At 43.3% G+C, this 22,000-nt stretch overlaps 3 protein-coding genes across 3 annotated transcripts in view; all 3 read right to left on the bottom strand.

The window, feature by feature from the left end:
- LOC105912487 (protein mono-ADP-ribosyltransferase PARP12-like) overlaps positions 1-11,737 on the bottom strand; it is a 20,082-nt gene extending 8,345 nt beyond the window's left edge. The window contains exons 1-8 of the mRNA XM_042710148.1: positions 11,618-11,737; positions 3,691-3,894; positions 3,454-3,592; positions 2,689-2,986; positions 2,258-2,308; positions 1,100-1,238; positions 500-665; positions 3-44 (exon numbers count right to left, since the gene is read on the bottom strand). Of these exons, the coding sequence (XP_042566082.1) occupies positions 3-44; positions 500-665; positions 1,100-1,238; positions 2,258-2,308; positions 2,689-2,986; positions 3,454-3,592; positions 3,691-3,894; positions 11,618-11,688 (1,110 nt within the window). The 5' untranslated portion in view covers positions 11,689-11,737. The remainder of the gene's footprint in view (positions 1-2; positions 45-499; positions 666-1,099; positions 1,239-2,257; positions 2,309-2,688; positions 2,987-3,453; positions 3,593-3,690; positions 3,895-11,617) is intronic.
- Positions 11,738-13,554: 1,817 nt separating this feature from the next.
- LOC116224190 (mucin-5AC-like) lies at positions 13,555-16,632 on the bottom strand. Its single transcript, XM_031583361.2, has 5 exons — positions 16,522-16,632; positions 15,553-15,683; positions 15,145-15,302; positions 13,885-14,895; positions 13,555-13,574 (listed from the first exon to the last, which is right to left on the bottom strand). The coding sequence occupies exons 1-5, from the start codon at positions 16,630-16,632 to the stop codon at positions 13,555-13,557; spliced, it is 1,431 nt and encodes a 476-aa protein (XP_031439221.2).
- An 84-nt stretch (positions 16,633-16,716) lies between these two features.
- Positions 16,717-21,789, bottom strand: LOC122133584 (protein mono-ADP-ribosyltransferase PARP12-like). Its single transcript, XM_042710066.1, has 4 exons — positions 21,165-21,789; positions 20,536-20,701; positions 19,961-20,081; positions 16,717-16,902 (listed from the first exon to the last, which is right to left on the bottom strand). The coding sequence occupies exons 1-4, from the start codon at positions 21,275-21,277 to the stop codon at positions 16,760-16,762; spliced, it is 543 nt and encodes a 180-aa protein (XP_042566000.1). The 5' UTR covers positions 21,278-21,789; the 3' UTR covers positions 16,717-16,759.
- Between the last annotated feature and the right edge of the window lie 211 nt (positions 21,790-22,000).

Here is a 22,000-nt window from a genome sequence, read left to right as displayed (position 1 = left end):
TCCAGATCACTGGAGGACACTGAGGACATCCTGTGCATCTCTTTCTGTGTAGATTTGCAACATCATCACAAGACAATGACATTCATTAACAGTCAAATATCATGCCCTGAACAGAAGCAACAGGCATCGACCTTCATCAAGACTATTCCAGTTCTACACCAAATTAATGACAGGAGCTAAAATCACGACAATTTTATTGTTTTGGTGCTATATAAATAAAATTGCATTGAATTCAGTCATCATAGCTGTTTGAACATCAGCTCTGGAAAATGACCACAACTCCTAAACTGGGAGGCTGCCACAAAAATCAGTCCTCCATCTTAAATCCTCTCCACTGAGGTGACACATGAGAACAATATGCATAACTGCAGAAGCTCCTTTAGATTGGTGGAGACACATTGACCAACGTCCTGTATGAACTTTGGCTCAGTAAAGTCTTTGAGATTTGGTTCCATGTTGCATGCATATTTTTGTTCAGTACATGATCAACAGATCTTACTATGGAGGAATAGGGGACCCATTCTCCGTACTCATCTTCCCAGTACCAGAGCCACTCGGTGGTGAGGATGAAGTCGGGCATGAGCACGGAGGGGGCTGTGGAGAGCCGTCGCACCTCTTGGGGCCCGCAGGTCATGGTATCAAAACAAACAGGGTCACACTTCACACTGTAGGAAACAAAGCACACATAAGACTATGTCTGTTACAGAGATTATCTGTGTGGCCAGTGGTCTACATGTTGGATGTGAAAGAAAAACAAGAAAAAACCAAATCAACACTTCATGAGGCTGGACCTCAAAGCAGTGATCCATATTTTTATCAGCTGAACTTTTTGGTTTTTATTTTGAAACAGATCAAATCCGGCCCGATGAAATACGGTTTTATGGCTTTGTATCATTCCAGTTTTTGGATCAGTTCATGTTAGGCACATGTTGTATTAACAATCAGGCTAGCTATGCCTTCTAACCAATAGGCTAAAGGGTAGACCCTGACCGTATTACCTCAGTACAAAGTAGGCTATAAACTCATCACCAAATAGGTTAGATAGCAGCCCCCCCTCCCCCACTGGTTTAAACCCATACAACACATCATGATGCTGGACCTCAAATCAATGAAGCTAGCGCAGCTTGGGTTACAAAAGTTCCTCTCGATGTCTTCACTGATCGGAAAGTCAGTCCAGGTTTCTCCAGCCTTAAATTGCCACTGGTAGGGCATTTTGGAGTGTACTCTCCAACACCTGTCTGCAACAGACACAAGGGGTTCATGTCATGATAATGCAGTGGTTGGGTTGTTGTGTGTTATCTTGGGTGACCAGACGACTGTGGAAACATTATGGTGAGCTCTACCAACAATCATCAACCAATCAATGGTAGGGTTGGGTACCGAGAACCGGTTCCAATCTGGCACCGGTTCTAATACAATCGGTACCTACCCGGACCGAAATGGAACGCAGATTTCGGTGCTTCCTTTCGGTGCCTGAGCCGATTGAAATAAAATAACAGCAACAAATCATGCAGCTAAATGAACAAAACTTGTGTGTTCTCATGTGTTCAAATAACAAGATTAAGTATAAACAAGATAGAAAAAGATAGGTATAAACATCAGAAAATGGTGACATTTCATGAAATAAATGCAAACAAAATAATACATTTTTGACTCCGAAGGCAAATATGCACATATTTCTGCAAAATAATTGCTGAAGTTTGAAGCTGTAGTGTGTGTGCAGAGTGTGTGTGTGTGTTTTGTATTTATTTATATTTATTTAAGTATACTGTAAACTGTTGTTAATATATTGTTCATTGAAGTTAAAAAGTTTGAAGCTGTAGTTTGAAGCCAAGTGTTTTGTATTCATTTATGTTTATAGTTTACTTTAAACAGTTAATATATTGTTCAATTTGAAGAAAAAAAGCCATTATTTAATGTCGTCAATTGTCGTTTTGTGCTTTTTTTTAAGTATCGGTTCAGGCACCGTTTAGGCACCGGTATCGTTTTAGCACCGGTATCTGAAAAAACCAAAACGATACCCATCCCTAATCAATAGTCTTACCCCTGTTGCCCAGTGATCAATGTGATATATACACAAGCTGAACTGTACTTAAAAAAGAGCAATCTACTTACATTTTCAATGAATACCATTGCTGCCACTGGATATCTGTATTCTCTCAACCAAAACCTAGTCCTACAGCAAGTTGTACGTAAAGACTGATACATTTGGCCCCACATGTTTACACTCAAATAGAAGTCAACACAAAGAACTTACTGCGTTGTTTGCAATCAGCTTTGACGAAGGACAGGCAGATTTCTTTTATCTCTGTGAAAAAAAAGAGCTACAGTCAGACATTGGAAGCTGTGAGACTCAAAGACAACTTTTCATCTAAAAAAAAACATAGTGCTTTAAATATAATGTTTGGATTTTAAGAAAAAAAACAAGTTACTTTAATGTGTTGTTGTAAACGTAGCCATGAAAGCAGGCCACACTTCACAAGGCAAGATGAGTGGCAAGTTGGTATACCCATCTCCTTGGAACTTTCCCAATTGGTTAAAACATCTCCACCACACTGATATTGTTGTTTTTGTTGTTGTCTTTTTTTTTCTCAGACCATCTTACTAAAATTGCTACACATCAAATACATCCTGCTTACAGTAGCAGTATGTAGCTTTGTGTCTGTGTGTCGGCGCCTCCTCCTTTACCCGTTCTGCCACTTCTGTTCTTGGCCCCAGGATTGGACTTCACGTCTTTAGCCAGAGTGCCCCTGAGCACCAAGATGTTCCGGTAGACGGAGAGCATGGATCCCACCATTCCGCTGAGCACACCCCTCCCCCGCAGGGTCCTCATCGGGTGGGGCTCGAAGAAGTCATGTGACCGGCCGCAGTTGCCGGAGTCGCAGGTGCCTTGGATGTAGCCCTCGCAGATGTGAAGCCTCGTGCAGTTATCCTTGTCATCACATCGGCCATAGTCACCCTCACCATGGTTGTAACTCATACAAAGCTGTTTAAGGGAAATCACATCACAGATAGGGAAAATAAGTGAATGCAAACAGCCCAAGCATATATTTACTAGGCCCCACATATTCAGTCAGTTAGACAGACAGGCAGACAGACAGACAGACAGACAGACAGACAGACACTTTATTAAAGGAAATTTTAGTTAAAAAAAGATAAGAGCAAACTCTAACTCCACCTCCATTTTCACAGATAATCACTGGCAAGTTTTCGTTAAATCAAAACATGACAGTACAACTGCTTGGTCACTCATGGCATAATGTCTATTCAATAGACTCTATTGCACTTGAACATGGCAACCTTTATAGTAATTTTTCTACCAGTTTTTCTTGATGCATGTAGATTGATGCATCAACGCATCTATCGAGAACAAACAAGGCCATGCTACCAGCAATTCCTAGTGAAATTCAACTGAAAGTTGAACTGAAAGTATAATTTGATAGAAACACTTACCGGTGGAAGCAGGGAATGTGGGCTGTCATTGTGCAAAAGTAACTGTCTGATCTCTGCTCTGCTAAGTCTCTGTAGTTGATGTTCTGAGAGAACTTTGGCGTTGTGGTCCGAGTTTAAATTGTGTCCGTAACCACAGCGTCTGCGTACATGACAAAAATATGTAGACGTATTTGTTTTCAATTTTTTGAGAGCCTCAGTGTTATGTGAAGCTTTTAAATTAATGTGATATAACGTTACCTTCCTTTGCATTCTCCATGTAGATAAAACTTACAAAGATGAAGATTTTTACAGCCAGTGCAGTCTCTCACTTTGCAGAGTCTGACGTTTGTTTTGGCTAGTACTTGTTTGACGCCACTGTTCTCCGTCAGAGAGAATAACTGTTCATTTTCGATGAGAGAATCAAATTCAAAGCAGTTTATATCTGGAAAGCCGGAAGCTAATGTAACAGGTTAATGAATGACACATATTTGTGCAATCTTTCATTTTCTATTTTGTGTATATGTAAGTTTATTTCACCAAAATCTTGGTTTCTTTCATGGTAGCTAGGTATTAGGCCTATCATTTGTTGGGTAAGTGCGCCCTCTATTGGTTGGTTTGGTGGCTATAGGCTGCATTTTCGTGCCTTGCTCAGTATGTGTTTTGCTTGGCAACGAGAGGTACGTGTTCACATTGTAGTGCTATGAAGGTTTCAAATGTATGTGTTTTAGCTTAAATTTGGGTGCACACGGTGGATTGTAAATGTGTTTTGTGATGAGTTGTGATAAATTGGTCGGGTTGTTTTGGAGGTTTTGCTGTTTTGAGAGTTAGGGATATATTTGCTGATATAGCTAACCTCGTGTGTTGTTTAACTGTATGCTAGGTTTCGTTTTCTGTCTTTCTGTAATGTAGCCCATATGTTTCAGTTGTCCTTCTTTTCTTATGTTTGTATGTGTTTTGCTTGGCAACGAGAGCTACATTCTGCATACTGGAAGAGAAAGTAAAGTGATTAAAAGAACTTCAGCGTCCTGTGATAATTGCACCTGAACACAACGCAGTAGTCGGCGAAGTGCAGACCACGCCGGCTACATTGGTGCCGTGACCCGGATGACATCTTCAGATCATCGCCAGGATGATTGCCGCTGGTTGCTGTGACGAGTAAGAACCTCTTCAGGACGTTGACAAGTACACGGGCTAATGTTAATGTGTAAATAGTAACTCTATCTCAGCTAGTATAATTTTACATTGTGATTTTTATTTAATGTTTTCTATTCATATTTGCATTTATTAGTAATTCATATATTATTGCCATAGCCTTATACATCACAACTTTTGCAAAAATGACTGATGGTGAGGATGTTAAGACACCAATTAGTTGGGGGGATGTTGGTTTGGTAAGCCTAGGTAGGGGCCAGTTTATGAGGGATGAGAGCACGCCGGTTAGAGGTGCTGGTGCACTGGGCAAACCTGCGCTCTCGTCCACAGGTGTACATACTGATGCACATTTCCCCGCACCGCACCCGCGTAGGTTAGGGTATGCCTCAGACATGGGAAGCGGTGTTAGTCCAGTGGGTCGCCCTGTTTTCTCATACACTCACACGCACACAGATGAGCATTCTCCACGTCAGCCAGTGTTTAATCCAGATGTGAGCTCCTCAGACCTAGGGAACCTCATTACACAATTAGCTCACGAAATAGGAGAGAACATTGCTAGCCAGCTAAAGAGATCTGTTAGTAGCGCAGATAGCCAAACCACTCCTACACCTAGTCTGAACTTAGGACATGGACAGTCTGACTTGAACATGACTGGAGTAAAGTTAGTTATGAAGACAGATGTCAAAGAGCCACCGTACTTCAGGGGTGATGGAACGGGACAAACACACAGTGCATGAGTGGGAAGAAATTATGAGCGTCTACTTGAATAAGAGGGGTGTGTCCTCACAAGAACAGTCCCAGGAGATAATGTCAAGATTAATGGGAAAGGCTAGAGACATTGTTAAAGTCACACTGCGCAGCATGCCATCGCTGCGGCCAGCTGAAGACTCTAAGCTTGTCTTTGATATCCTGAAACAACATTTCAGTGAGGTAACCTACTCCTCGATGCCTCTAGCAGATTTTTATAACACTCTTCCACTGGCCGGAGAAAGTCCCATGGACTACTGGATACGCTTGAATAAGGCTGTCGATGTCGCGGATGAGTGTCTGAGAAGGCAGGGGCGAAACATTGAAGACCCCTCTCACGAGGTCACAATGATGCTGGTGAAACACTGTCCTGACCCCGCTCTTGCAAGTGTCTTAAAGTGCAAAACAGCAGAGAAGTGGACAGCGAATGAGATTCAGGAACACCTCATTGAACATCAGAGAGAGGCTAGAACAATGTCTCAAGCCAAATCTTACCGGCCAAAGAACATTGGTGCACATGCTCAGACATCAGCAATAGAGACAGTCACTGCTAATAACACCACAGATCTTACCTGCTACTCAAAGGCAATGGAGCCTCCATCCTCTTCTCAGACCGAGAGCGTCTGTAATCCAGTCTCTCATTGGCTTGCTGAACCGTGTGCTGGAGCAGAAGGCCCAGACAGCAGCAGTCGTGCCGCCGAATAGGAGTCCAGTAGCCATTGTTCAGAGTAGATGTAGAGTCTGTCAGTCTGCTGAACACTCAACTACTGCACACTGTAGACAGGCAAACCTCTGTATGGGCTGTTACAAGCCCGGCCACTGGAAGAGAGAGTGCCAACAGCGCCGGCCAAGAATTAACACCCAGCCACAGTTAGCGCGAGCACAGCCTAAACATGAGCAAGGTGGAGCAGGTTTTAAACTAGATGGCTTACATACGGAGAGGGGATGTGTGAGCGTTAAAGCATCAACCCTTGGAGAAGGTGAAGAATTAAAGGAGATGTATGTCAATGTTTGTAAAGCAATGTCAGATAGTTGTACAGTAATCGTTCAGAATATTCACAAAGTAGAAGCGTTCAGTGAGTTATTTCACGCACCAGTGACAGTTAATGGCTGCACTCAGTTACAAGGGCTCCTCGATACAGGGTCAATGGCTTGCACAATAAGTGAAGAGGCGGAGCAGCGGCTGCTATCAGATAGCGTCCTGACCCAACAACAAGAACTCCCGCAGCGCATCATCCTTGTCGGCTGTGGAGGAGTACAGGTGAGCCCCAAGTGCATGTACGACATGGAACTGAGTCTGTATGGGGTGAAGTGCATGGTGCCAGTCCTTGTGGTCACTGGTCAGAAAGATGACGTCATAGTAGGCACCAACATGCTGAAATATGTTCTACATCAGCTGAAAAATGAGAAGAATTATTGGACACTTATTTCACGCAACACACAGGGGTCTTCAGACTGCGAACAGTTTTTGGAGATGATGGCAAGCCTCACGAGATGGAGGGGTGAAGATGTGCCAGAAAAAGTCGGGACAGTGAAACTAACTCAGGCGGTGACTCTCCTCCCCAAACAAGAGTACCTACTGTGGGGTAGATTGCCAAGTAACGTGCCCAAGTCACCTGGGAGCACGGTTATTGTGGAGCCTACCACTTCCAGGTGTGTGCCTCGGGGCATCATGGTGGGGAGAGTGGTCACACCGCTGTGGGGAGATGGCTGGACCCCTATGAAAATTACCAACATCTCCGACAAACCACTCACCCTTAGAAAGAACAGCAAGCTGGCAGACGTCTCTCCTTGTGTCGCGGCTGAAGACTTCACACTGTTCCAGGGTTCCTCTCAGAGTGACGATGGCCCTGTTAAAGGGACTAATGTGAAACAGGACGACAACACTGATCTGAAAGACAGGCTGCAGAAGTCTGGTCTGGGAGACGTTGACATTGACCATTGTGAAGCAAGCCCTTCCACCAAGCTTCAACTTGTGACATTGCTGGAGAAGTATCAGGACGTATTCTCAAAGCACCATCTAGACTGCGGGAAAGCCAAGGGCTTTGTGCATAGAGTCCGCCTCACTGACGACCGTCCTTTCCGTCTTCCGTATCGTAGAGTGCCGCCAGCCCACTATCAAAAGCTGCGTCAAAACTCTCACTGAGATGGAAGAGCAGGGAATCATACGGAAATCAATGAGTGAATATGCTTCCCCACTCGTGATGGTTTGGAAGAAGAATGGCGATCTTTGTATATGCACAGACTTTCGATGGCTGAACGCGAGAACCATCAAGGATGCTCATCCTTTGCCCCATCAATCTGACTGCTTGGCTGCCCTTGGCGGTAACACTGTCTTCAGCACCATGGACCCTCACATCTGGTTTTTATAACCTGCCCATGCATGAGGAGGACAAAAAATACACCGCCTTCACATCACCACTAGGCCTGCATGAGTATAACAGAATGCCGCAGGGGCTTTGCAACAGTCCGGCGTCCTTCATGAGGATGATGTTAAGCATCTTTGGCGATCTAAACTTCAGCAGTCTTTTGTGCTACCTAGATGATCTCTTGATCTTTGCCCCCTCTGAACAGCAGGCCCTCAGCAGGTTGGAGGTTGTTTTTCAGAGGCTGCGGGAGCACAACCTGAAATTGAGTCCGTAAAAGTGCCATCTGTTGCGGAGGTCCGTGAAGTTCCTCGGACACATTGTTGACGGTGACGGTGTTGCTGTTGACCCCGAAAAAGTTGAGGTCATCGCCAAAATGTCGAAGAGGGACTTGATGGAAAATGATAGCTGCACTCCTTCAGTCCGCAGAGTGAAGTCGTTCCTGGGGATGGTATTTTATTACCAGCACTTCATACCAAATTGCTCCTCCATCGCAAAACCCCTGTTCGCTCTCACAGCTGGCCAGAAACGGAGAGGAAAGTCCGGAAAGTACAGTCAAAATCCAGGAGTCTACAGAAAGCTCAAACCTGCAGACTGGACCCCTGACTGCGACTCCGCCTTCGCCAGCCTCAAGGAGAAGCTCCTGAACTGTGCAGTCCTCACTCATCCAGACTTCTCTAAGCCCCTGGTTCTGTCCATTGACGCTTCTCTTGACGGCCTTGGGGCAGTTCTGTCCCAGATACCAGAGGGGAAATGAAGGCACGCCCGATCGCCTTTGCGAGCAAGACCCTCACTGGCTCACAAAAGAGGTATCCTGCCCACCGCCTAGAATTCTTGGCGCTCAAATGGAGTGTTTGTGAAAAATTCAGCCACTGGTTGAAGGGCCACACTTTTACAGTGTGGACCGACAATAATCCTTTAACTTATATAATGACAAAACCGAAACTTGACGCTTACGAACAAAGGTGGGTGGCAAAGCTTTCCCCATACACATTCAGTATCAAACACATCCCTGGGGTAAAGAACATCGTGGCGGATGCCCTAAGTAGAGATCCTTTTGCCAAGTCAGTGAGCCAAAGGTTGATCAGCGAGTCGTATGAAGGTCTGTTGGCCGAAGCAGAGGGAACAAAGGAGGAGAAAATTCAGGATCTCTTCCGCTGCAAGGTCCAGTGTCTCCGGACAGATGATGCAGGCTGCTGTGTGATCATGGACACCACTCAAGACATACTGGCTGGTAGTCAAGAACCCTCACATGTAAGATCTGCTTTTGAAGCTCACGTAGAGTGGGAAAAGGGAGCAGAGATAAGAGCCACTCAGTTTTTCAAGGCTCTTCCTCAGGCGGTGCCCTCAGAACAGGACACACCTCCAGCCCTCTCCATCGGCGAGCTAAGGCACAGCCAGGAAACGGATCCGGTTATCAGGGAGGTCCTGCCACTCGTTCTGAGGGGTGAGCCACCACCTAGGCGAGGGAGAAGTAGGTTAACAGCTACGGCTCAGACACTGTGCAAGCAGTGGCATCATCTGAAAGTCCAGGACGGAGTCCTATACAGGGTAACTAAAGACCCATTAAGCAAAGAGAAGAGGTATCAGTTTGTGCTGCCTGTTAGCTTGAAGGCCAAGGCTCTTGCTGGTGTGCATGATCTCGCTGGACATCAAGGGCAAGCTAGAACAGCACACCTGGCCCGACAGCGTTTCTTCTGGCCGCAAATGGGAAGAGACATCAAGGAATATGTGAAATGCTGCCAACGCTGCATCCTTGCAAAGACCCCTGAACCAGCTGCCCGAGCCCCCTTGGAGAGCATTCGCACTTCAGCACCCATGGAACTGGTGTGCATTGATTTTTGGAGTGCTGAGGACAGTCAACAAAGATCTGTAGATGTGTTGGTCATAACAGACCACTTCACAAAATTGGCCCATGCGTTCCCCTGTGTCAACCAAACTGCAAAGCAAATAGCGAAGAAGTTATGGGATAACGTGTTCTGCATCTATGGTTTTCCAGAGCGAATACATTCCGATCAGGGAGCCAATTTTGAAAGTAAACTCATTGCCGAACTCCTCAGCCTCACAGGGATTACAAAAACACACACAACAGCATACCATCCCATGGGGAATGGACAAACTGAAAGGTTCAATAGGACGCTCGGCAGTATGTTGCGTGCCTTACCACTAGCAGCCAAACAACACTGGGCTCAACAGATACAGACTTTGACCTTTGCTTATAATGCCACCATCCATGAAACGACTGGATATCCTCCATTCTACTTGATGTACGGTCGAGTCCCCAGACTCCCGGTAGATATGGTCTTCAAACAAGTCCTGAAGGATCCAGTCGTGGTGAATTATAAGACCTATGCAGAGAAGTTGATGGCGAACCTCCATGTGGCTGCCGGCATAGCTCAGCAGCATGCGAGGAAAGAACAGAAACATCAAGCTGATGGCTACAACAAGAGAGTCCGTGGAACCCACCTGAACGTTGGCGACCGAGTTTTGCTTGCCAATAAAACGGAGAGAGGGAAGAGGAAGCTAGCGGACAAGTGGGAGGCCACCATGTATACCATCATAGACCGGAACCCTCAGACTCACATTTACAAAGTCAGGGATGAGAGTGGGAAAAACAAAGTCGTCCATCGGAACCTGATGTTGGATGTGTTGGAACGAATTCTCACCTGTGAGAGACTTAATTGGTTCCAGTGTTCCTCCTGACTCAAACTTGACTGACACTGACTCTGACTCCCCAACTGAGGCTCTTGATTTAGGCGAGACAGTGCCCCCTAATGTCGACTCACCTGTTACAAGAACTGATAGTCAGATACCCACACAAACACTAGGGCCTGTGAGACAGGTAGTGAGGACACGTACTGGCAGGGTTGTTAAGGCAGTCAATCGCATGATAGAGAACATGGTGCAAAAACCACTCACCAAGGGTTTTGTTGAAGGGGTCAATAGAAGGTCACTGTCTTTACTCAACTTATTTTAGATAGAAAAATAATAGAGACTTAGGTGCTGTGGTATACTTTTCTTTAATGCATGCAGTATGACTTGTCATGAGATGTGTTCCAAGATCTTATATGGTGTAAAAGGCATCATACACACTGGAAGAGGCAGTAGCCTGATCAACTGCTGTTTTCTTTTAACTTACATTGTAAGTAGCTTTCTATGCTGTGAATGGGAAATAGAGTTCCCAGGGTTATCTTGGACCAAGTGAACAAGAGCTTTGTTTTGTATATCTTTTGTTTCTTTTCTACCCTCTATGTTTTGAGGATTTTGGCGAAATTAAAGAGGGGTGAATGTAACAGGTTAATGAATGACACATATTTGTGCAATCTTTCATTTTCTATTTTGTGTATATGTAAGTTTATTTCACCAAAATCTTGGTTTCTTTCATGGTAGCTAGGTATTAGGCCTATCATTTGTTGGGTAAGTGCGCCCTCTTTTGGTTGGTTTGGTGGCTATAGGCTGCATTTTCGTGCCTTGCTCAGTATGTGTTTTGCTTGGCAACGAGAGGTACGTGTTCACATTGTAGTGCTATGAAGGTTTCAAATGTATGTGTTTTAGCTTAAATTTGGGTGCACACGGTGGATTGTAAATGTGTTTTGTGATGAGTTGTGATAAATTGGTCGGGTTGTTTTGGAGGTTTTGCTGTTTTGAGAGTTAGGGATATATTTGCTGATATAGCTAACCTCGTGTGTTGTTTAACTGTATGCTAGGTTTCGTTTTTCTGTCTTTCTGTAATGTAGCCCATATGTTTCAGTTGTCCTTCTTTTCTTATGTTTGTATGTGTTTTGCTTGGCAACGAGAGCTACATTCTGCATACTGGAAGAGAAAGTAAAGTGATTAAAAGAACTTCAGCGTCCTGTGATAATTGCACCTGAACACAACGCAGTAGTCGGCGAAGTGCAGACCACGCCGGCTACACTAATTCAAGGAGTCTCTCATAATCTATCGCCCCTCCGTTACCGCAAATGATTTTCAAGATATTCGCCTCCGACATTGTTAGGAAAGACAAGTCCTAATACACGCAAGGGCAACAGCTGGCCAAGCCTGTATGAGAAAACTTCCTTGTTGGCGGTTGAGAATAGTGACGAAGGGTAAACGAAACTTATGCACTCAGCTGTTGCCAAGTCGCAGTATAAATCCTCTGTTAAAAATAAGTGTGGGGGATAGTATCTGGCACAAATTATCCTCAATTAAATCCTGTCTGATTTTTGACATTGAAGCGAAAAAAGGCAACCCCGCTCTGAAACACAACCTGGTATGAGTTCATAAGGTTGCACAGCGATCCTCTTCATTCAAAAGTCCTCATGTCTCTGGGTCATGATGGGTTTGCTGCAGTGGAATAAGATGATGGAATTTGGAAGTAGGACGTGAAATATCAAAATACATTACTTATTTGATTCACCAATACGCAAGTTTACTGTTGGCTTTAACTTAATATTATTGTATTTATATAACTATATGACACAACGTAACAATTACGCAACTTGTAGTCTTTTTGCTTAAAAACACCTGTGTTTACTTTTTCTCTTCAGTTAAATGTATTTAACGCTTTAACTTTTTACAGTGCATGAAATGCCCTGTATTGTTATTCCTTCGTTTCTTATACTTCTTCTTCTTTGTACCGACTTCTGCGATTAATTCAGCTTGAACCGCTTCACGTAGAAACTTTGTTCAAACTTTGTCGCGTAGGTCTTGTAAACGACACTTATGCTATGTATTTTTCATTTTTCTGAACACTATACTTTTTAAGATATTAAAGAAAAACTAATAAAAAAATTCCCATTGACTTACATTGGGCCATTATGGCATCATAATAGGGTCATTAAACTGGCTTGCACCTGTGCTTCACTGACACCTGCGCCAAGGTTCCAAGGCTCCTCTTCTCTCTGTCCCTCTCCATTCAACTGTATAACTAGGGATATTAAGAGACACCTTCCATACTCTAATTTGTTTTCTCTTTCCTTCTTCCACTCTTCTTTCCTTTTTCCAATCTTTTTTCCTTCTTTTACTCTTCTTCCTTTCTTCTTTCCTTCTTTCACTCTTCTTTATTTTCTTCTTTCCTTCTTCTACTCTTCTTTCCTTTCTTCACTCTTCTTTCTATTCTTCTTTCCTTCTTCCACTCTTCTTTTCTTCTTTCACTCTTCTTTCTTTTACGGTCTGCAAAGTTACAGATGCCCAAAGTTCACACCAGAGGGAGTGACTCTCCCCCGCAGAAACCATTTTTCTCAGCTGCCGGAAAAGCCTTGTTGGAATTCCGGCCTTTTCCTCCGTTACATGATGACACAATCTCGTAACACAATCATTGAAATCTCGTGACAAACATTGGAAAATGAAAATTATAAAAGAAACAGATGTTTTTGTAGCTTGATTGTTCTCTCCTTTGTACGTCGCTTTCGATAAAATTGTCTGCTAAATTACTTAATGTAAATGTTTGTGTGGCAGAAACAGGCTTTCTTTCTTAAACAAAATAAGAATAAAAAAACATGTATTGTCAATCTGTTACATCAAAATATACCTCCACAGGGATCTGGTCCTTTAAGGGTTAATTGTAGTTAAGGATGCCTTGCTACTTTTAGTTTGCTAACTACCTCACTTAAATGACATATTTTGTATGTACTGGCATATTGCCTGTAAACCACCAAACCTGTGGATAGCCATCTCAAATGAAACAACTCATCACCAAAATGATGGCAAATATATATCAGTTGCTTGATTTAATAATTTATTAAGGATTTTAATGTTTTGTATTTTTTGTTTTTTAAATGGCAAATACAATGTGATAACATGCAAATCCAAGATACACTGGAACACACCTGTGCTACAGGTCTGGCGCTCTGCACAGAACAGACACCATGAAATCTTACTTTTGCTTGAAGACACCTGCGGAGTAAACACCAGTGCCTCAGAATATACATTGACAATTTCAATCGAGCAAGAGATATAGAAAGTGGGACTGAGTAGTACATGTTTATTCCAGTAGTAGGATTGGGAAAATTAGTTTTAACAATTAAAAAATGACATTAAAGCAAGATGCATTCCTCTTTCTTTTTTGCTTCATGATTCTGTCTCCGAGTAGCTGTGGGGACATTATAGAGGTCTTGGCTTCGTTGACTCGTAGGAAGAGTGACCACTGACTCGGTGTACGAGGAGGTTGTAGTGGACTGGCGGGGAGGAGACACCCTTCTTGTACTTGTTGACTTTGGAGTGGCAGACCTCACAGTGGAGCTGACCAGAGATGCATCTGACGACGAGTACAGACGTCGACTGGGAACCGGTTTGGGAACCCACTGCTGGTTTAGTGCGGAGGTGCTGGATCTTCCTGGATCAGACAGGGCTGTTGATGTGCTCTTAGAACTGGGGAGGTTTAATGAATCTACAAAATCCCAGTCATCACTACTGACGTCGCGCTTTCTTATTTGGACTGCCTGTAAAGGATGACTGTTGGGCAGCATTGAAGAAGTGGAGGCTGGAACAGGAGCAGGCAGAGTTGCTGACCCTGCGGAGGTCCTGGTTGCAGGTAAAACCTGGGCTGGTTTCAGACTGGATGATGGAAGATAAAGAATGGGATTCATGACAGAACTTTGGGGAGACGCTGTGGATGGCTTGGCAGATGACAAGGATGGACTTGACACCACAGAAGGCGGGGACACAAATGATGGAGGTATAAGAATGGGATTTATGACAGAGCTTTGGGGAGACCCTGTGGATGGCTTGACGGGTGACAAGGATGGACTTGACACCACAGAAGGCGGGGACACAAATGAACTCGAGGTCAAAGTGGACACGGTTACCGTTTTTAGTGCACTTGTTATGCCAGTAAGAGCGGTGGAGCTGTGTGCAGAATTGGACTGTGTGGAAGTGGCAGTGGTCTTAACAGGAGAAAGTAAACCGGAGACAGCAGAAGAAGCGTAATCAGGAGAAGGATCCGTTAGATCCGTAATATAGACGTGCTCAGTGTAGGTAATGAGGAACTCGGGATAGACCTGCTGCTTGTCGAACACCACAAAGATAGAAGGGTCGCGGACATCGTTTACACAGCTGTCATACAGAAGGAGGCCTCCATCTATGGAGGGCGGCAGGCGATATTGAGACTGCCCTCGGGTATAGCTGCCTGCCAGCACGCGGCACACAAACATGGAGCGCACGCTGTGGTCAGAGGTGTAGCTGTTGGAGTAGCGGGCATCCCGGGCAAAGTAGCATCCTACAAATGATCATAAAAAAGTGATACATGTTAGAACATCTGAAAGTAAAGCAATTTTGAATGATTGAATGAAGACTATTGCACTCTAAAAATGACAAAAATCAAAATGATGAATATGAATTTAGAATTTTCATATGATGGTTTTTGGAAAAAGAGAGGTAGGTTTATTAAAAATGAAATGACTACTTCCCTATATGACTATATGACACATCATCTTCCAGAGTTTTGCATCTCTGTCCACCTTCTCACCTTCTCCATAAACCGTTCCATTGGCTCCAGACTTTCTCCAGTCAAAGTTCTGGTAGCAGATCGCATCAATGAACTTGGAATCTGTGCCATGGAAGAGCAGACGTTCCCCAGCGACGTACTTTTTATCCTTGTTGGCTTTCGTCATACGTTCTCGTTTCCTGCAGAAAGAAATAAACAAAAACAAACAAACCAGTACAAAACCAACTCAGTTGGTGATATTATGGGCCAGCTGGGCCTATCCCATAAGGCCTTGCTTTAGGCCCAACTATGGTATATTCTCCTTGAGGATTTATCAGGGAATAATTATTGGTGGCAGTGACAAGAGGTGACACATAGTCTTCTGTTTGCTGTGTTTTAGTTGCTATGGTTTGGCAGTGGAATAGTTGACATAGTTGGCAAGATGCTTACGTCTGAAAGTCCTCCCAGAGCTCCTTGTTCTGGATCCTCTCAATACTGATGATGTCAAAACCGCCCAGTGTCTTGCAGAACAGCTCCTGGACCTTCAGATAGTCCCGGTCAGTACTTACCAGAGCTACTCTCTGTATGGACAGGAGATAAACACAAACACACACACACACACACACACACACACACACACACACAGGTCAGCTGTAGTATTAAAGACGAGCACAGCTGTTTAAATGAGATTAGTCAGTATTAGAAACACAATATAAACATATTTGTGGACAGTTTTAATGATAAAAACAAAAAGAATGGTATGTAGGTTTGTATAATAAAAATGAATAGTAATAATAGATAAACTTGAATTTCATAATTTGTGTGTTCCATTTCTGACCACTGGTTAGTTCTAGATTATATTGATATACATTTCAGTAGTTATAGTCATAGTCATATATATGTAAAGAGGTAAACCTTGATAATCTTTGAACCTAACATGATAGCACCATGGGGCTTGGACTATTGTCAATCTATTAGCCTATCTATTTTAATCTAAAGTGAAAGCAAAATGATTCCCTCAAGCATTGCCTTTATTATTTATGAAATGGTAAAAAAAACAAAAAAAAACATAGATGTCTGCTAATAAGGTGATATGGTAACACAGACTGCGTGCGCATTGCTAATTTCACACACAATAGCATATTGTAATATTTGTAATATTGTAATGATTGCAATAGCAAGTCTTCACATTCTCACGAAACTGGTCAATGCGTGGTGAGACTAAGGAATAATAAACATGTGACAGAGCACATACTCAAATATAGAGATGGCACTCCAACTGCGATACCAATGAGCCTGGGTCTTTGCATCAGGGCGCCAGTTTGTTACCCTGTAGACCTGGGTTCGAGGCCGGGTGGGACAACTACTCTCTCCCTATGCTACAGATAGTAAGGAACAAGGACAGAAATACAGGCAAACCTTGTATCCTGTTTCAGGCACAGCAGACTTGTCCCAGTATCCTGGTACGCCTCTGCCATGTTGTGATGATACGGGGCCTCTTCTTTTGCTGAAGTAACAAGACACCAACATATTAGTCCCTACACTGTCTATTAATCCTCAGTGAATGTATATCATATGCCGCAGATAATGGATTATTAGAATGAGGAAAGACCACTGTGATTGAAGCACAAGCTTAATATTTAAAGCCTTACAACCATTACAGTAGCATTGAGGTATTGCTACTAGCACTAACACCACCATACCTGGTTCTGGCGGTTTGGACACCAACCGATGAGATGAACTCAGGTCTTCTTCTAACCTGTCTCGGGGTGCCATAGTGCACATTCTTTTGCTCCATATCTGTAAGAGTGACAGTCTGTTAGCTTTACAGTATTACAGGAATATTAGAAACCCTCTTTTTCATACTTTGCCTCTCACCCACAATCTTTCTCTCACTCTCTCATATTCTCTCTCTCTCTCTCAATCTATCAATCTGGTTAATGGTGTTAGATTCATTAACTTCTCATAACATAACTACATCTCAACAAACCCCCGCAAACTAGTTTGCATAGCACCAGACTAGTGCCATCGAGGTGGCTCCTGGCCTTTTGTCTATGTTGATGAGGCATCAGACATGGTTCCTGGCTTTTGTGTGTCTTGGAGCTAGAGACAATAGTTGGCTTTTGTCTACAACTACCACAAGATGGTGGCGGCCACAAGGCATTAGCATCTATATGGCCATACCTGGCTACAGCCCCAGTCAAGCTAGACTTTCCCCTTTGACCTCCAGACCATGGGCGTCGCCACAATATAACTTGGGGGGGACACGTCCCCCTCACTTTAAAAAAAAGTCGTTTGGACCCCCCCACATTTGCCATCAAAATATTAGTGCATGACTGGTCTACTAGTCCAGCGTTCTTTCTTTCCATTGCTTCACAATCAAATCCGCTCCATTTTATCAGTAGGGGGAATACCCATAGCAATAGAAATCCACTCCGCGTTTTCCTGGTTTCCTACACCTCACGCACGCAGATTCAACTCCAATACTCCTTGATCGAAGCGTCTCGCTAGCAGCTAGCACTTGGTGTCAGACATAGACTGTCCCACAGACGAGATGGACATAAGGAGGTTTTTTCGAGGAAGAGGAAAGTAAGTCAGAGTTGCCCAAGTTTTCCCTTTAGTGGCCAAAGCACCCTTATGAGACATTATCTGGCTGTAATAGCATTAAGTCACAAAGATCCTTCTGCAAACATTATGGTTATAGCTAGATAAGCAAGCTATTTACCTAAAACTAGCACTAGGCAATACCCATGGAACAGCATTTGTTGATTTCTTAATCTGGGTCTGAAATATGTTGTGCTTTTGGCCGTGTTCAGACCTAGGCGTCTGTTTCGGGCAGAAAGCGATGACCAGGAGGTTTTTTTCAAGCAGCTAAAAAAAAATGCTGGTGGTTTTTTGTATTGCCATAACAACCGTGAGCTAATCTGGAGTTAACGTTAGCTAACATGCTAGTTTTTCTAACGACTTTTTAAATCCTCCTTTTAAATATTTTGCTCTCATTAAATGGAGAATAAAGTGCCAAAGTTGTCAGTGTCAGTATTCTGTGTATTACACCAAAACATTATCCTGACTATCACCAGACCAAGCTCAATCTGATTTAAGATGGCAGATCGGCCTGGGTTTACCCAGTCTACCAGAACATAATAGTAGTCAGTAATTGCAGGGGGGGGGGGTGAAAGAGAGAGATCATTTTCTATCTAAAAACATGGTAAATGCTAGCCTGGATGCCAGACGAACTTAGCCACGGCCACAATTTTTTTGGTCGGGAAGTTCGGTCTGGTGTCGCTCCGTTGGGGAGAAATTATCTCCTCACAAAAATATGTGAGGAGATAGATAGACCAATCAAATTGTCAGGGCGGGCTTTATACGATGATGGACAGATGATCAACCCTAACGTAATCAACCACGTCACCAAAGAGCTTTTGGGGTGAATTCGTTTTCAACAAACATGGCTGCCGTTGGAGAGCTGAAATGTGGAAATTTGAGTCTGTTTTAGAAGACATTGACAGCACATTCATTTTGAAAGAGGAACAGAGAAACGCGATCAAGGCATTTGTCGATCGAAAAGATGTTTTTGCCGTCCTTCCTACGGGATCCGGTAAAAGTTTAATGTATCAGCTGGCCCCATGGTCTACATTATGGTCATACTACGTTGCTCTGATTGGTTCTAGATATATCCAATTGAGCGAAGAGGCATTTTTTTTCCTGGTTCGGTTGAAACACGCCCCATAATCACAGTCCAACGGAGCGGTATCAGACTCATATTCTGACTAGAATTATGAGTATGACATCGTCAGGCTAGGTAAATGCACCAGAATGCGGGAAATTGCATCTACATCTTTCAAAATGTTCTGGGGGAGAACCCCCAGACCCCCCGCCAAAATAAGTCCCCCCCCACTCTCAAAATGCTGCTGACGCCCCTGCTCCAGACACACCCATTTACTCCCCTACACACATATGTTAATTCTACAATATAAAATGTCTGTACTTTCTGTAATGTATGAAAAGAAGAAGCAAGAAGACCAACCTGTGAGCAGCAGACGTGCCTAGTGCATGCTCGTGTTGTGTCGCGGTGACCGTGGCTAGTGGCTGAATAAAACACATTCTTTCGCTAAGCCGTCTTCTACAAGTCTGTTATTCCTGAACAACTAACTTGAACCAAGCGTGGGCCTTCGATGATTTCGCCGGAGAACAGCGCAATCTTTCAATGGCCTAAATGCACACATTTCGCAATGAGGTGCAGGTGATGGAACCAGAAATATTGCTATTCTGTTGTTGTAAGACATTAACTAAGTGTAGCCTTTGTATCTGTAACTCATTCTTGGATGTGTACTCTGTCTGTCTCACTGAGACCTGAACAAATGGCATGTGAACCCCTCACCCCACTGTCTCCCCCTTCCTCTCACTTATAGGGTGTGGTCATCCCCTCCCCTATTGTATTCTACCTGACTAATTGGTATAAATACAACTACATAGTCTAGAAACAGGTAGGCCTTTGAGCACCAGCTGAGAGGGGGTCTCCATGCCGAAATAAACTCCAGAAACCTGACTACGTCCTCCGGTCCCTTCTTCAACTTTGGCGTGCTCATTTAGATTCTATCACAGTGCAAAACAGTGCATATTTCTCACTGATATAATGTAACCCCTTTCTAGCGCTAGTACAGCAAGATGCTAGGTTGGTATTTTAGATTACATTAGATTCAACTTTATTGTCATACAAGTACTGAGACAACAAAATGCAGTTCAGCGAGTACAGTATGTGCATATATGAAGTGGTAAAATATAAATAATAAGATATATATATATAGGTAGAGTATAGACAGTGGTATAAATGTAGGACATGCAGTAGGTGTATTACCTTTGAAACTCAGTTCATAGTGCTCTTTACCAGCTGTGAAGAGGACCACAGCATTGTTGTCTTCCTGGTAACGCTTTTCCAGATCACTGGAGTACACTGAGGACATCCTGTGCATCTCTTTCTGTGTAAAATTGTAACATCATCACAAGACAATGGCATTCATTGGCAGTCAAATAGCATGCCCTGAACAGAAGCAACAGGCATCGACCTTCATTAAGACTATTCCAGTTCTACACCAAATTAATGACAGGAGCTAAAATCACAACAATTTTATTGTTTTGGTGCTATATAAATAAAATTGCATTGAATTCAGTCATCATAGCTTCAAACATCAGCTCTGGTAAATGAGCACAACTCCTAAACTGGGAGGCTGCCACAAAAATATGTCCTCCATCTTAAATCCTCTCCACTGAGGTGACACATGAGAACAATATGCATAACTGCAGAAGCTCCTTTAGATTGGTGGAGACACATTGACCAACGTCCTGTATGAACTTTAGCTCAGTAAAAATCTTTGAGATTTGGTTCCATGTTGCATTCATATTTTTGTACAGTACATGATCAACAGATCTTACTATGGAGGAATAGGGGACCCATTTTCCGTACTCATCTTCCCAGTACCAGAGCCACTCGGTGGTGAGGATGAAGTCAGGCATGAGCACGGAGGGGGCTGTGGAGAGCCGTCGCACCTCATGGGGCCCGCAGGTCATGGTATCAAAACAAACGGGGTCACACTTCACACTGCAGGAAACAAAGCACACATAAGACTATGTCTGTTACAGAAATTATCTGTGTGGCCAGTGGTCTACTATACATTTCTACATGTTGGGTAGGAAAGAAAAACAAGAAAAACCAAAGCAACACTTAATGAGGCTGGACCTCAAAGCAGTGACCCATATTTTTATCAGTTGAACTTTTTTGTTTTTATTTTGAAACAGATCAAATCTGGCCAGATGAAATACGGTTTTATGACTTTGTATCATTCCAGTTTTTGGATCAGTTCATGTGAGGCACATGTTGTATTAACAATCAGGCTAGCTATCCCTTCTAACCAATAGGCTAAACGGTAGACCCTGACCGTATTACCTCAGTATAAAGTAGGCTATAAACTCATCACCAAATAGGTTAGATAGCAGCAGCAGCAGCAGCAGCCCCCTCCCCCCCCCACTGGTTTCAACCTATCCAACACATCATGATGTTGGACCTCAAAGCGATGAAGCTGGCACGACTTGGGTTACAAAAGTCACTCTCGATGTCTTCACTGAGTGGAAAGTCGGTCCAGGTTTCTCCAGCCTTAAATTGCCACTGGTAGGGCATTTTGGAGTGTACTCTCCAACACCTGTCTGCAACAGACACAAGGGTTCATGTCATGATAATGTTGGGTTGTTGTGTGTTATCTTGGGTGACCAGACGACTGTGGAAACATTATGGTGAGCTCTACCAACAATTATCAAACAATTAATAGTTATACCCCAGTTGCACAGTGATCAATGTGAAATATACACAAGCTGAACTGTACTTAAAAAAGAGCAATCTATTTACATTTTCAATGTATACCATTGGCTCCACTGGATGTCTGCTTCCACTGGATGTCTGTATTCTTTCAACCAAAACCTAGTCCTACAGCAAATTGTACGCAAAGACTGATACATTTGGCCCCATATGTTTACACTCAAATAGAAGTCAACACAAAGAACTTACTGCCTTGTTTGCAATCCGCTCTGACAAAGGACAGGCAGATTTCGTTTATCTCTGTGAAAAAAAGAGCTACAGTCAGACATTGGAAGCTGTGAGACTCAAAGACAAATTTTCATCTAAAAAAAAACAATAGTGCTTTAAATTTAATGTTTGGATTTAAAGAAAAAAAACAGGTTACTTTAGTTTGTTGTTGTAAACGTAGCCATGAAAGCAGGCCACACTTCACAAGGCAAGATAAGTGGCAAGTTGGTATACCCATCTCCTTGGAACTTTCCCAATTGGTTAATACATCTCCACCACACTGATATTGTTGTTGTCTTTTTTTTTCTCAGACCATCTTAC

This window comes from Clupea harengus, chromosome 16 (genome assembly GCF_900700415.2).
Source record: "Clupea harengus chromosome 16, Ch_v2.0.2, whole genome shotgun sequence".
In the NCBI taxonomy this organism is placed as follows: Eukaryota; Metazoa; Chordata; class Actinopteri; order Clupeiformes; family Clupeidae; genus Clupea; species Clupea harengus.
Note: the sequence above shows the minus strand (reverse complement) of the source record. Positions and strands in the feature narration are given on the sequence as shown.